The sequence below is a fragment of the Henckelia pumila genome, chromosome 2 (genome assembly GCF_033568475.1).
Source record: "Henckelia pumila isolate YLH828 chromosome 2, ASM3356847v2, whole genome shotgun sequence".
Classification (NCBI taxonomy): Eukaryota; Viridiplantae; Streptophyta; class Magnoliopsida; order Lamiales; family Gesneriaceae; genus Henckelia; species Henckelia pumila.
The window spans coordinates 186,998,069-187,009,424 of NC_133121.1; the positions used below are offsets into that span (position 1 = coordinate 186,998,069).

An 11,356-nucleotide genomic window follows, 5' to 3' on the forward strand; every position below is an offset into this window, starting at 1 on the left:
TAAACCGAGTCTCACTGCTACAACTTTCTCTTGGAGCTAACCATGCCTCTTCTGACTTGATCCTGCCCCACCTGTTGCCAAGTACACATACAAAACAAAGCAACAGCCGGATAACCGGTGAGAACAACATTCCCAGTCAAAGAAACATAACAATTTATACAACAATCAACATGCTTTCAATACAACAATTAAATTAATAACAACGTAATGAATGCATGTCTTTTAAACCGGGATATCAATCTGATAAAAGAGGGATTGCAGCTGTGCTTTTGGGATCCCGAGGATAAGATCACGTAACAACTCACCGACCCTCCCAATCGAGGTGGTGCCACGTATCCCACTCCTCTAGACTTTGAGCAACCATAATGAGTATGCTAGCACTAGGCGAAATACTACAACCTAGGCCACTCAATCATAGTTCCCAAACGTCTAAACAAAAAGGGTGGTTCTGCCCGCTGAAAACAAGATTGGCTCAAGATGAATGTATAACATAAATATAACACATAAGTCATTTAACAAAAGCCAATACAATCAAACAAGACACAAGTTCCTCATGCTAGAACAAGTGTAAATGCAAGTATGTGATTTCAAAGGGGAAACTCGAGAACCACAGTCCCGAGTATGCTATCCCGCTACGATGACTGTTTTTACCTTTCAATGCAGTAGCTTCCAACTCTGGATACGCTACAAAAGAGACTGTATCAACAACTATACAATCTAACAACAACAAGGCAACGGTTCAAGGAAATTCTCTATACCGTTCTTTGTTCAAATCTCGGAAACGATCAAACAGCTGCTAACTCTGAGCTTGATACCTCCAAACGAATCTGTACGGAGACAAAAGAATGATCAATAACCAAGATCAACTTATAAGCCAAGTTCCAACAACTCAAAACGGTTCAAAATCCCCAAAACTCAAACCGACGGCATAACGGCTATAACTGAACAAACCAGTAACGCAGACAGCAGTTCAATACCGATAACAACTCAATTCAATGCTAATACAACAACAACAAGACAAACCCAACAAATCTCAAAACCATGATTTTCGAAAATGGCTTCCAAAAATCATAACAATTCCGAACGTCGCTCTATTTCAAAACCGACAGATAATAAACGACCAGAACTCTGTCAAGAACAACATACTCGAATCTAGAACGATTCTAACAACATCCAAAAACTAGAATGTATCGGATCGAAGAAGAACTTACGATATAACAGAGCTCTCACTGCAGTGATCACTAATCTGCCTTCAGAAATAAATTCCAACGGCCGGATCGAGCTCGGAAGGAAATCTAAAAGCTCAAAACTCCAAAAGGGGTGGCTCTAATGGAGGTTCACGGTTGGAGAGGAAGATGGAGGCTTCTCCAATTAAAATCTATGTGTAGATAATATATAAAAATCAATATTTGCGTTTTATTCCCTAAAATTTCCAAAATTTGCAAAAAGGACCCTGATCAAAATCAAACCGGCTCGAGAACTCTGCAATCTCCGATTAACTCAAATAAATTCATTTAAGATAAAAACGGGACGTTACAGTAGCACTCTCCAAAATAAAGAGTGCAAATAGAGTTGGGTTGGGTTTTCCTCTTTTATAATGGAGAAATCTTTCGTTATAGAGGAGAGGTTGGAGATGGTCTAATTGCATGTACAGATGTATATAACTTCTATGAAATATCCAGGGTCGGGCCTTTCTTGAGGCTAAAGAGTCCATGAACTCAGGCCCCAAAATTACAACTTTTTTTAGGGCCCATTTATTTGGGTTTATATAAGTATATAGTAATAATAAATATAAGTCTATGATTATGAAAAAGGCTTTAAAATTCAATCCACCCGGCACATTTATAACTCTTTCACATTGAACAAATAACCATTCCGAGAAAGTGAGCTCATTTTACGAAATAAAGGGAAAAGTTGTTTTCTACTTTTCGTTTCTCGTTTCTATGAGAAAATCACTTCTCTGCCTTGGAGGGTTTAATCTTTAAGCTTTTCATCACGTAGAAAAATTTCATCAAATCACTAAATCTACGCCACAACCACAGGTCAGTAATTAGTGAATATGAAATATTATTTTTGTTTTAGATTTGGGAAAAACGGGAGCCCTAGGCCCCTAACTTGATATCATTGTTTATTTGTTTTGATTTTTAATATTATTAAATTATTGTTTGTTGGGATTCAAATTTTATTGACTTGTTAAACAAATTTCTTAAATTAAAGTGTTGACATTAATTCTAGATTATATAATTGGGCTGTGTTGATTAATCCTTCTCGAATAATCACAAATCAGATTGCTTATTTTGCTTTGAATTGTGCCATCGATTTTATATTATTTTTTCAACTATGACTGCAATTTTATAGCTATTACATTGCTATTTTGTGAATTGGTTTAGTGAACAAAAATTATATTTTGTTTCATTGTTTTTTTGTTAGGCAAATTCATATATCATGCCTCCCAAGTACATGTCGGGATACCAAAAAATAAAAAGAAAGTTGAGGATAGAATCGTTAATTCAAAGTCAAGCTGGAGATATCGGTAATTATTTCACTCCCAGTATTGCAGAGAGTAAAAATGTGGCTGAAAATTTGATGAATGAAGAAGAATGTATTGAATTAAATGATGAGGAGGAAGTGCTCGAATCTGTCAATATGGATGAAATGGGCAACAATGAGGGGGTTCTTGAAAATTCCAATATAGAAGAATCCAATTTTTCTGAGAAAAATGATGAGAAAGTTCAACATGAAATTTTAAGTCAACTGACTTTTTTTGATGATCCAGGAAAGTGGGATAGTATTGATCAAAAAATGATAGACTTTTTGGTAGAGAGGGGTCCAAAGAGAGATGCTCGTACTTTGTTTCCAAAAGATAGTACTAATAGACATTTTAATGTATTGCATTATAAAAGAATTTTGCCAAACGGGGAGGAAAATGATAGAAGATGGTTGTTGTATTCAAATTATGTGGACAAAATCTTTTGTTTTTGTTGTAAATTGTTCAAAAAACAAAAGAACAAGATTGATATCAAATTAGCTAATGAAGTATACAACGACTGACATAATTTAAGTTGTTGTCTTATAGCCCATGAAGCGAGTAAGGAGCATATGTAGTGTATGACTGATTGGATTGAACTGGAACGAAGTTTACAAAAGAATCAAACAATTGATGCAAAAGCACAGGTACATTTGAACAAAGAAAAAGAACACTGGAAACTTGTGTTGCACAGGATAATTTCCATAGTGCAAACATTGGCGAAAAATAACTTGGCATTTCGAGGAAGTTGTGAGAAACTTTATGTTGAAAATAATGGCCTCTTTTTGCTGATGGTTGAAATGATTGCTGAGTTTGATCCGATAATGAAAGAGCATCTCCGGCGTATCAAAGACCATGAAACCTATACTACATATCTTGGTAAAAAAATTCAGAATGAATTGATACAAATGCTGGCAGATGAAGTAAGAAAGAAATTACTTGAAAAGGTCAAAAAGGCAAAATACTTTTCAATCATCTTAGATTGTACTCCATATATTAGTCATAAGGAGCAAATGTCTCTTGCCATACGATGTTTGGATGAGTCGGGAAATTCAACAAAAGTGAAAGAATATTGGATAGAATTTATAGAGGTGGATGACACGACTGGGCTTGGGCTTTTTATGCATCTTAAGGATTCTTTGATCAATCTTGGGCTTGATATTGATGATATACGAGTTCAAGGGTACGACAATTGATCTAACATGAAAGGAAAACACAAAGGTGTACAAAAAAGGATTCTTGAAATAAATTCCAGAGCCTTTTATACTCCATGTGGTTGTCATAGCCTTAATTTGGCATTATGTGATATGGCGAACTGTTGTCCTCAAGCTATGTCATTTTTCGGAGTGATACAACGCATTTATACATTATTCTCCTTATCTACCAAGCGATGGAGAATTTTTAAAGATCATGTAAAGGGTTTGACAGTTAAGCCATTATCACAAACACGTTGGGAAAGTCATGTAGAGAGCGTGAAACCTATAAAAGAACAAATTTCTAAAATTAGAGATGTTTTGCTTGATTTGACAAAAGAAACTAAAGATCCAAAAACAAAGAGTGAAGCAGAGTCCTTGGCATTATATGAACTTGAGAGGTTGAATTCTTACTTGGTATGGTGATTTGGTATAAGTTGTTATTCGCAATAAACACTGTGAGTAAATTTTTTCAATCCGAAAATATGGATATTGATGTTGCTATCTAACTCTTACAAGGAATTGTGGTATTTCTTGAAGATTATAGAGAATCTGGTTTTGATAAGGCAATTGTTGAAGCTAAAGAAATGGCAAGTGTAATGGGTATTGAAGCTGTATTTCGAGAAAAACGAGTTGTCCGTAGAAAAAAACAATTTGATGAAAGTAGTAGTACTGAAGTAGCACTGTCAGCAGAGGAGTCGTTCAGAGTTAACTACTTTATCTTTATAGTTGATCAAACTCGTTCGTCTATTAAGTCTCGATTTGAACAGTTTAAAAAATATGAAGAAATATTTGGTTTTCTATTCAAGGTAGAGAGACTACAACTTTCGGATGATGAAAGCTTGTTGACGTCTTGCAAAAATCTTGAAAGTTCTCTTAAACATAATGGTTGTTCTGATGTTAATGGAGTTGATTTGTTTTTGGAGTTAACATTTTTGAAGTGTTCTTTGCCAGAAGAATCAAAATCAGTCATTGATATATTAGATTATTTGAAAAGGATGGATGGTTGTTTTCCTAACGCTCATGTTGCTTACAAAATCCTGTTAACTAAACCAGTTACAGTGGCAAGCGCAGAAAGAAGTTTTTCAAAGTTGAAGCTCATCAAAACATTTCTGCGATCTACTATGTCACAAGAAAGATTGAATGGGTTGGCTATGTTATCAATTGAAAAAGAAGTTATTGAACAACTTGATTATACTGATTTGATTAATATTTTTGCCACCAAAACTGTAAGGCGAGTTGTGTTAAAGTGAACATTTGCAATATGTTTGGCATGTTTAGTTATAACAGAAATATTGCATTGTAATAAATATTGTATTTTAGTTTTGCCGATTTTACTTAAGAAAATTGTAATGAAGTATTATGAGTGTTCGTAGGGCCCTTTTTTTTAAGTTAGACTCAAGCCAAAAAACTAATATGATCGGTCCTGGAAATATCGATATTAATGAAAACCTCTATGAAAAAAATTTATTTGTTAACTTTCTATGTTTTCAAATCTCGAGCACACACGTCCTTGTCCGTACATACTTTCAGAGGTTCATGTGCTCAATATTTGAAACACAAAGAATTCATTGAATTTTTTTCCTGAAGAGTTATCATCAATATCGGGAGTTCATATAGATAGCATATGCAATTTTTCCTATAGATATATACATATAAATTTTTATATTTTTGATCGGGGCAATCTTGCTCGGATTTTAATATGCGAATAGAAAAAATTGAAGTGTTGAAATTCAAGGAATAGCCCAGTTAAATTTGGGCTTGGGGATGACCTGCTACATTATTTTGTCCATTTAAATTTTGCCTTGGGGATGACCTCCTAGATTGTTGTTTGGACTTCGAAATAGCCCATTTAATTTGGGCTTGGTGTTGGCCCGCTAAATATGGTTAAAAGTTGAACTTGCAACCTCGAAATCACTCTAATAAATTCGATCAAACAATGATTCTTTCCTAGGAGGTTTTGCATTCAGGTTTTGGTAACAGTGTTAAAATTTTTTAGGAAAATAGCAAATTTAGTTTCGTAAATTGACATGTTTTGAATTTTTGTACGCTAACTTGTCAAAGTTGGGTTGTCAAGCAATAACTCTGCATTTTTCTAGTCAGTCATATTTCATCAAACAAGCGTCGATAATTTTCTGATACTCACATGTTCGAGTAAGGGAGTGTTTGCAAAAGATTATGCTTTTATAGTAGTGATTAAATTAATTGATTATAAAAAATTTAAGAAAAATCAAAAGTTGGTAGTGTTTGAAAACAAATATGAAAATTTAAAAATCAAAGTTGGGTAGTGTTTGATATATAAGTTATTAGACTGATTTTAACATTGACTTTTTTATTATAATCATTTTTGGAGAATCATAATCATCATATGACTAGCTTTTGGATTTCAATTAAGTTAAGCATTAGTTAACACATACTTTGGATTTAAAAACACACAAAAGTGATTTTTTTTAAACAAAAATCTAACAATCACTTTTTTTAGGGATTACAAACACTCCCTAAAAACTAATATTCAGTTCTTGAAATATCCAAATCCAAAAATAAGCTAACTCACCGGATGAGTTTGGCTACTTTCTCAAAAAAATTTATGCAAAATTTGGTAATTATAAAAAATATTTGTCGAACGATTGTCTTTACTTGTCTCATTATGTCGACTCGGGATTGGAGAGGTCATTTATAACTAAACAACAAAAACACGAGGTAAATATTTTTGCCAATTTGTGGATAAGAGGTGCAAAAAGAACCCTTGAAACTATAGAATAATATATATATATATATATATATATATATATATATATATATATATTTGTTTGTGTGTGAAAAATGGACCTACCACATGAAACCCAATTAACTCTATGCTTAAATGCCCATGCATCATTCCTAGGCACAATTTTTTTTCTGATATCCTTATATTAATTTTTATTTTTTTGGTATTTTTTTCATAAACGGTGAGTCAATTTTTCTACTCATAATTAATTTAAATTAATTGCAAACCCACTCCGACAACAACATTCGATACCCAGTGCCGGTAAATATCGTCACTAAAAACAATTTTCATGTGGAGTCATGAACTTAAACTTAATATAATAAATTATATATTATTAACCGAAAAAGAATAATTATACATATAACAAAAAAATCATTACATTGAATTGTTTAATGAAGTTGTGTTCTAGAATTAAGAAGGTAAACTGAGCTTTGAGTGCAAAAAATGGTAGACTATAATGGACTAATTAAGTAAAATAAGTAATTAAAAAAAAGTAAAGTGTATTACAGCCTAAGACTGACTTTAAACGTGACTCACATGTATTTTGACCAATAATGATGGTTGGATCCATAGTTGTGGTAATAATACCTCCTTAGGGATGATATCAAGTTACTAATTATGATCTAGAAGAATATACATACACATCGATATATATAACCAAACAAAATTATTTTATTAATAAAATGGAGTACATGGGGAAAAAATGATTGTGAATAACATCTTTCAGTATAGCTATATTAAAAGTTTTTTTTACATTACCCACTATAAACAAAATTATGGTTAAAATGATGTTAAAAATATTGCATTCCAGTCTCTATCAAAAAAGAAATTTTTTTAAAAAAATAAAAATAAAGTCAAAAAAAAAAAAAGAAGGGATATACCAAAATGTGAAATGAAAGGTGTGTATGTGTTGTCATACCTTTTCTCAATCAAACCCACCCTTTATTATCCAATGATCCAAACTACTGATGGTCCATGTCTGTGGTTCACCCTACACACACTACTGTCACAACTCAAATTAAATTTAATGTCTTGTTGCTATAACTATATCAATATATAGGGAAATAATTTAAATTTTATCTAATTTTTTTATTTTTGCTAAAAAAAACATAAACTAAAATTGACATAATTGAGTCTAGAATTGGGAAAAAATACCGAATTTTTGGTATACCAAAGTTACTGTACCGAAAAAATGTCGAATTTTCGATATACCGAAGATTTCCGTACGGTAACGATAACGAATTTTTCGGTACGATAACGGTATGAAATTTAAAAATTTAGGTATATATCGATATACCGAAATATAAAAACAATATAAAAGTTTAAAAATATATAATACTTATAAACAAAATATTTTAAAATTTTTAAAAATGTTAGGTTTTTTTTGGTATAAAACGGTATATATCGATACCGTACTGAAATTTCGTTATACCGTAAAATTTCGATATGATCGGTATGTTATTTATATGTACCGAAAATTTCGTTATACCGAATGTTCGGTACAATATATGTATAAAATTTTCTTATATCATAATTTTCGATACGATATATGATTTCAGTACGATGCGGTAGTACTGTATACCACTCCTAATTGAGTCATTTGGGTTTAAATGGGAAAAAAGTTTGCTCGCCAATTTAAATATAATCGAATTCGTTAGTTTCGAATGGAATCCGATGAAACCTGACGTTAAAATCTCACGATCATAAACACATGAAGCTAGTGTATTTTTTTTTCAATTTTTTTTTAATGAACATGAAGCTAGTGTATTTTTTGTTCAATTTTTTTTTAATGAACATGAAGCTAGTGTATTTTTTTTTCAATTTTTTTTTAATGAACATGAAGCTAGTGTATTGCAACATATAAAGGTGTTACTGTGAATCATCGGTCTCTTCTTGTACAAACCTTTCGATGTGGCGAATGTTCCTACTTAATTTGCTCATGGTGTTTTACCCGTAAATATATATTTGTCTTCCTCTTAATTTATTTGTTTGCATAATTTTGTTATTTGTTGTAATAATATCTAAATATATAATATTTTCTATTATGACTGAAAAGGTGGGTGTGAGATCTTAATTATTATTTATACATGCGTGTGGGTTGATATCTTGCTGTGTTCATTCTCCTCTTTGCTACAATTATTTTCCTGGTCCAACACCACTTGCCAGAAATTTAATGCTTCAATTATATATTATTATATATATATATATATATATCATTAAAGGAGAAAAAAATTGATTGGCTATATTTACTTGAAAATTTTTCACCTGAAAATAACTTTGATTTCTTGCATTTATGTATTTACCAGTACTGATAAATGTTCGCCATTCCGTCAAGCATTCATATAACTTATGGTAGAAGAAAACTTTACACCCCTTGTACACATGAAAATATAGAGCAATTAATCCTCTTTATTTTCATTTTATAATATATATATATATATATATATATATATATGCTTGGAAAGCTTCCATAATTGTAATATATTTACTTAAGTATGGCTATTTTAATTTTGGATAATGCTACATGTACACTGAGGGTTACACATTAGGTTACACATTACATTTAAAATTACATGATTATTTTACATTAATTTTTGAAATATTTTTTCCAAATAAAATGCAGGGATAATCATGTAATTTCAAGTGCAATGTGTAACCCAACGTGTAACACTCCGTGTACATGTAGCATTACCCATTAATTTTTAATTCAGTAATTTTTCAGGTAACAATTTTGAGTTAGGAAGTTGGTCATTATTGTAAATTTTAGTTTTTTTCCCCATAAACAATATTGACTTAGCATCAATGGAAAATCACATGTGGCACCATAAATTACTGATGTGGTGCCCGATGTTAATGCTAACGTGTTTCATGAAAATTCGGTACTTCAATGAAAAAAGATTGAAAGTGAAAATGAGTATCAACTTGCTAAACTAAAGCTACAATTTGAAAACTTACATGACTAAGAAATTAAATGAAAGTTGGAGTAGTTATGACACGCCACAAAACCCAAGACATAGTGGCGACGGACATAGTGCAACTCCGTCGCCAGAGTCGAGTTTATCAACTCAAATCCAACAAGCCTTGGAATTCAGAAAATATTTTCAGAATACTAATATTTCATTCCACTTGATAATATAATGTCTAATACAACTTTGCCTATTGTTTTACAGCAGCGGGATCGTAAAAAAAAACATCATATCTAGTAAGTAGCATGCATAAAACAGAATAGAGCTACATAACATCTTCGATTTTTATATTTCTTCACTGTAGGGTGAAAGAGTGGGTGCCCTACTAGCCAACTTGTGGTTAAGGGCCTTTTTGATTCTATTTGTAAACAATCTTTGTTTAACATAATTTACACTTTATATTGGAATTTACTTTATCTTTTATCATATTGTTATGTTGTGACGTGTTATACGATGCTTAGATAAATACCTTAAATATACTAAAGTGCATGCAAGATGTGATAGTGGATATGGATGACTATCATAAAACACATTTTGTAATCACTGTATATTTTAAACCAGTTCCTAATCAATTGAGCCGTCCGCAATAAGGATAAGGATCGCTCAAGATTGAGACTAGCATTTGCAATGCCGAGTATCACGTTTCATTGGTATGGAACATAGAGATGTTTGAAGCATGCAAATGGATATTCATTGGATGAATGATCGAACTACCCTATTCGGACTTTCCAAGTGGTTTTCACAAATTGAGTGGAAAAGTCCGTGGTTTTGGTTGTACATCATTAGTCCTTACTACTTGAAACATCATGGTGACTCTATATGCTAGTACTGTACTTTGACTCGTTTGCCGACTCTATGAGGGTCATCAGGTGTCGAGATTGGGTACAGTTACAACACATATAGGAGTAAATGCTTTGTTGTCAAGGATTCACCACACGCTTGCGAGTGTGGATATCCTATGCGATCTGAGGAGATATTAGTGTGACAAATCTCTGGCCAGAGTACATGATGTGTTTTAGGTTACTTGGTTTCCTAGTTGCACATGCGATGTCACTATTTGATCTTCAAGAAGTATTGCATAGTTATCGAATCTCGAACAACTCTCGATATACCAATGGTTGTTGATTCGATCGGGATATATTGATGAAGGGACCGTACTGTACGCTAACCAAAACCCACTGGTTCTTGCAGGCATTATCAGTGATACCTAGGGAATCATGGGGCGATGTTGCTAGGCGCTCTTATCATGATTCGATGGGCAAGTCAGAAATTGTTGTTCCGAGTCACAAAGGAGTTGTGGGCCCACGGCTAGCTGTATCTCTGAACCATTGAGGGTTACACAAGTAATAGATTTCTAATCCCCGTTGAGATAATTAAATTTAATGAGTTAAATTTAGCGAATGAGAAGTAGGACTTCTTATTAATGAGTAGATGGAGTGAGATTTCCTAAAATGACATAGGGATGCCATTTTTGGAAACCACTGAATTCGCATTCAAAAAATTTATCCTGACTTTAAAATGTACAGAAAAGGTTTCTGTACATATTGGTAAAATTGGTTTGTCAAATTAAGTCACGATAAATTTTATATTAATTTTTGAACATGCGGGCTTTGCTTGTCAGGCTTGAACTTATGACTAATGGGCCCTAAGCTGTTAGCAGCCCATGTTATAAATAAGTTATTGCAGTACAGAAATTATAAGCAACAGCTCATAATTTTCGAAACCTAGAGAGCTCTATCCCTAGGGTTTTCGGCCGCCCCTTCCTCCTTTGTGTTCAAAAATTCCAGTCTGCAATTTTTGAAATTGCAGTCTGGTTTAACAGATCAAATCTGTTAATTTTCATCGTAGAAACTTCTGATAGACTTTCTAGTGCAGTCTATCAGAGGGTTTAGATTTCTGTTCG

General features: G+C 32.6%; 2 protein-coding genes across 2 annotated transcripts; both read left to right on the forward strand.

Annotated features, from left to right (window-relative positions):
- Nucleotides 1-2,460: 2,460 nt before the first annotated feature.
- On the forward strand, nucleotides 2,461-3,723 carry LOC140879193 (uncharacterized). Its single transcript, XM_073282864.1, has 2 exons — nucleotides 2,461-2,939; nucleotides 3,138-3,723. Exons 1-2 carry the CDS (start codon nucleotides 2,461-2,463, stop codon nucleotides 3,721-3,723), a joined length of 1,065 nt encoding a protein of 354 aa, XP_073138965.1.
- Nucleotides 3,724-3,834: 111 nt separating this feature from the next.
- On the forward strand, nucleotides 3,835-4,973 carry LOC140879194 (uncharacterized). The gene is made up of 2 exons (XM_073282865.1): nucleotides 3,835-4,121; nucleotides 4,268-4,973. The coding sequence occupies exons 1-2, from the start codon at nucleotides 3,835-3,837 to the stop codon at nucleotides 4,971-4,973; spliced, it is 993 nt and encodes a 330-aa protein (XP_073138966.1).
- The last annotated feature ends 6,383 nt before the right edge of the window (nucleotides 4,974-11,356 follow it).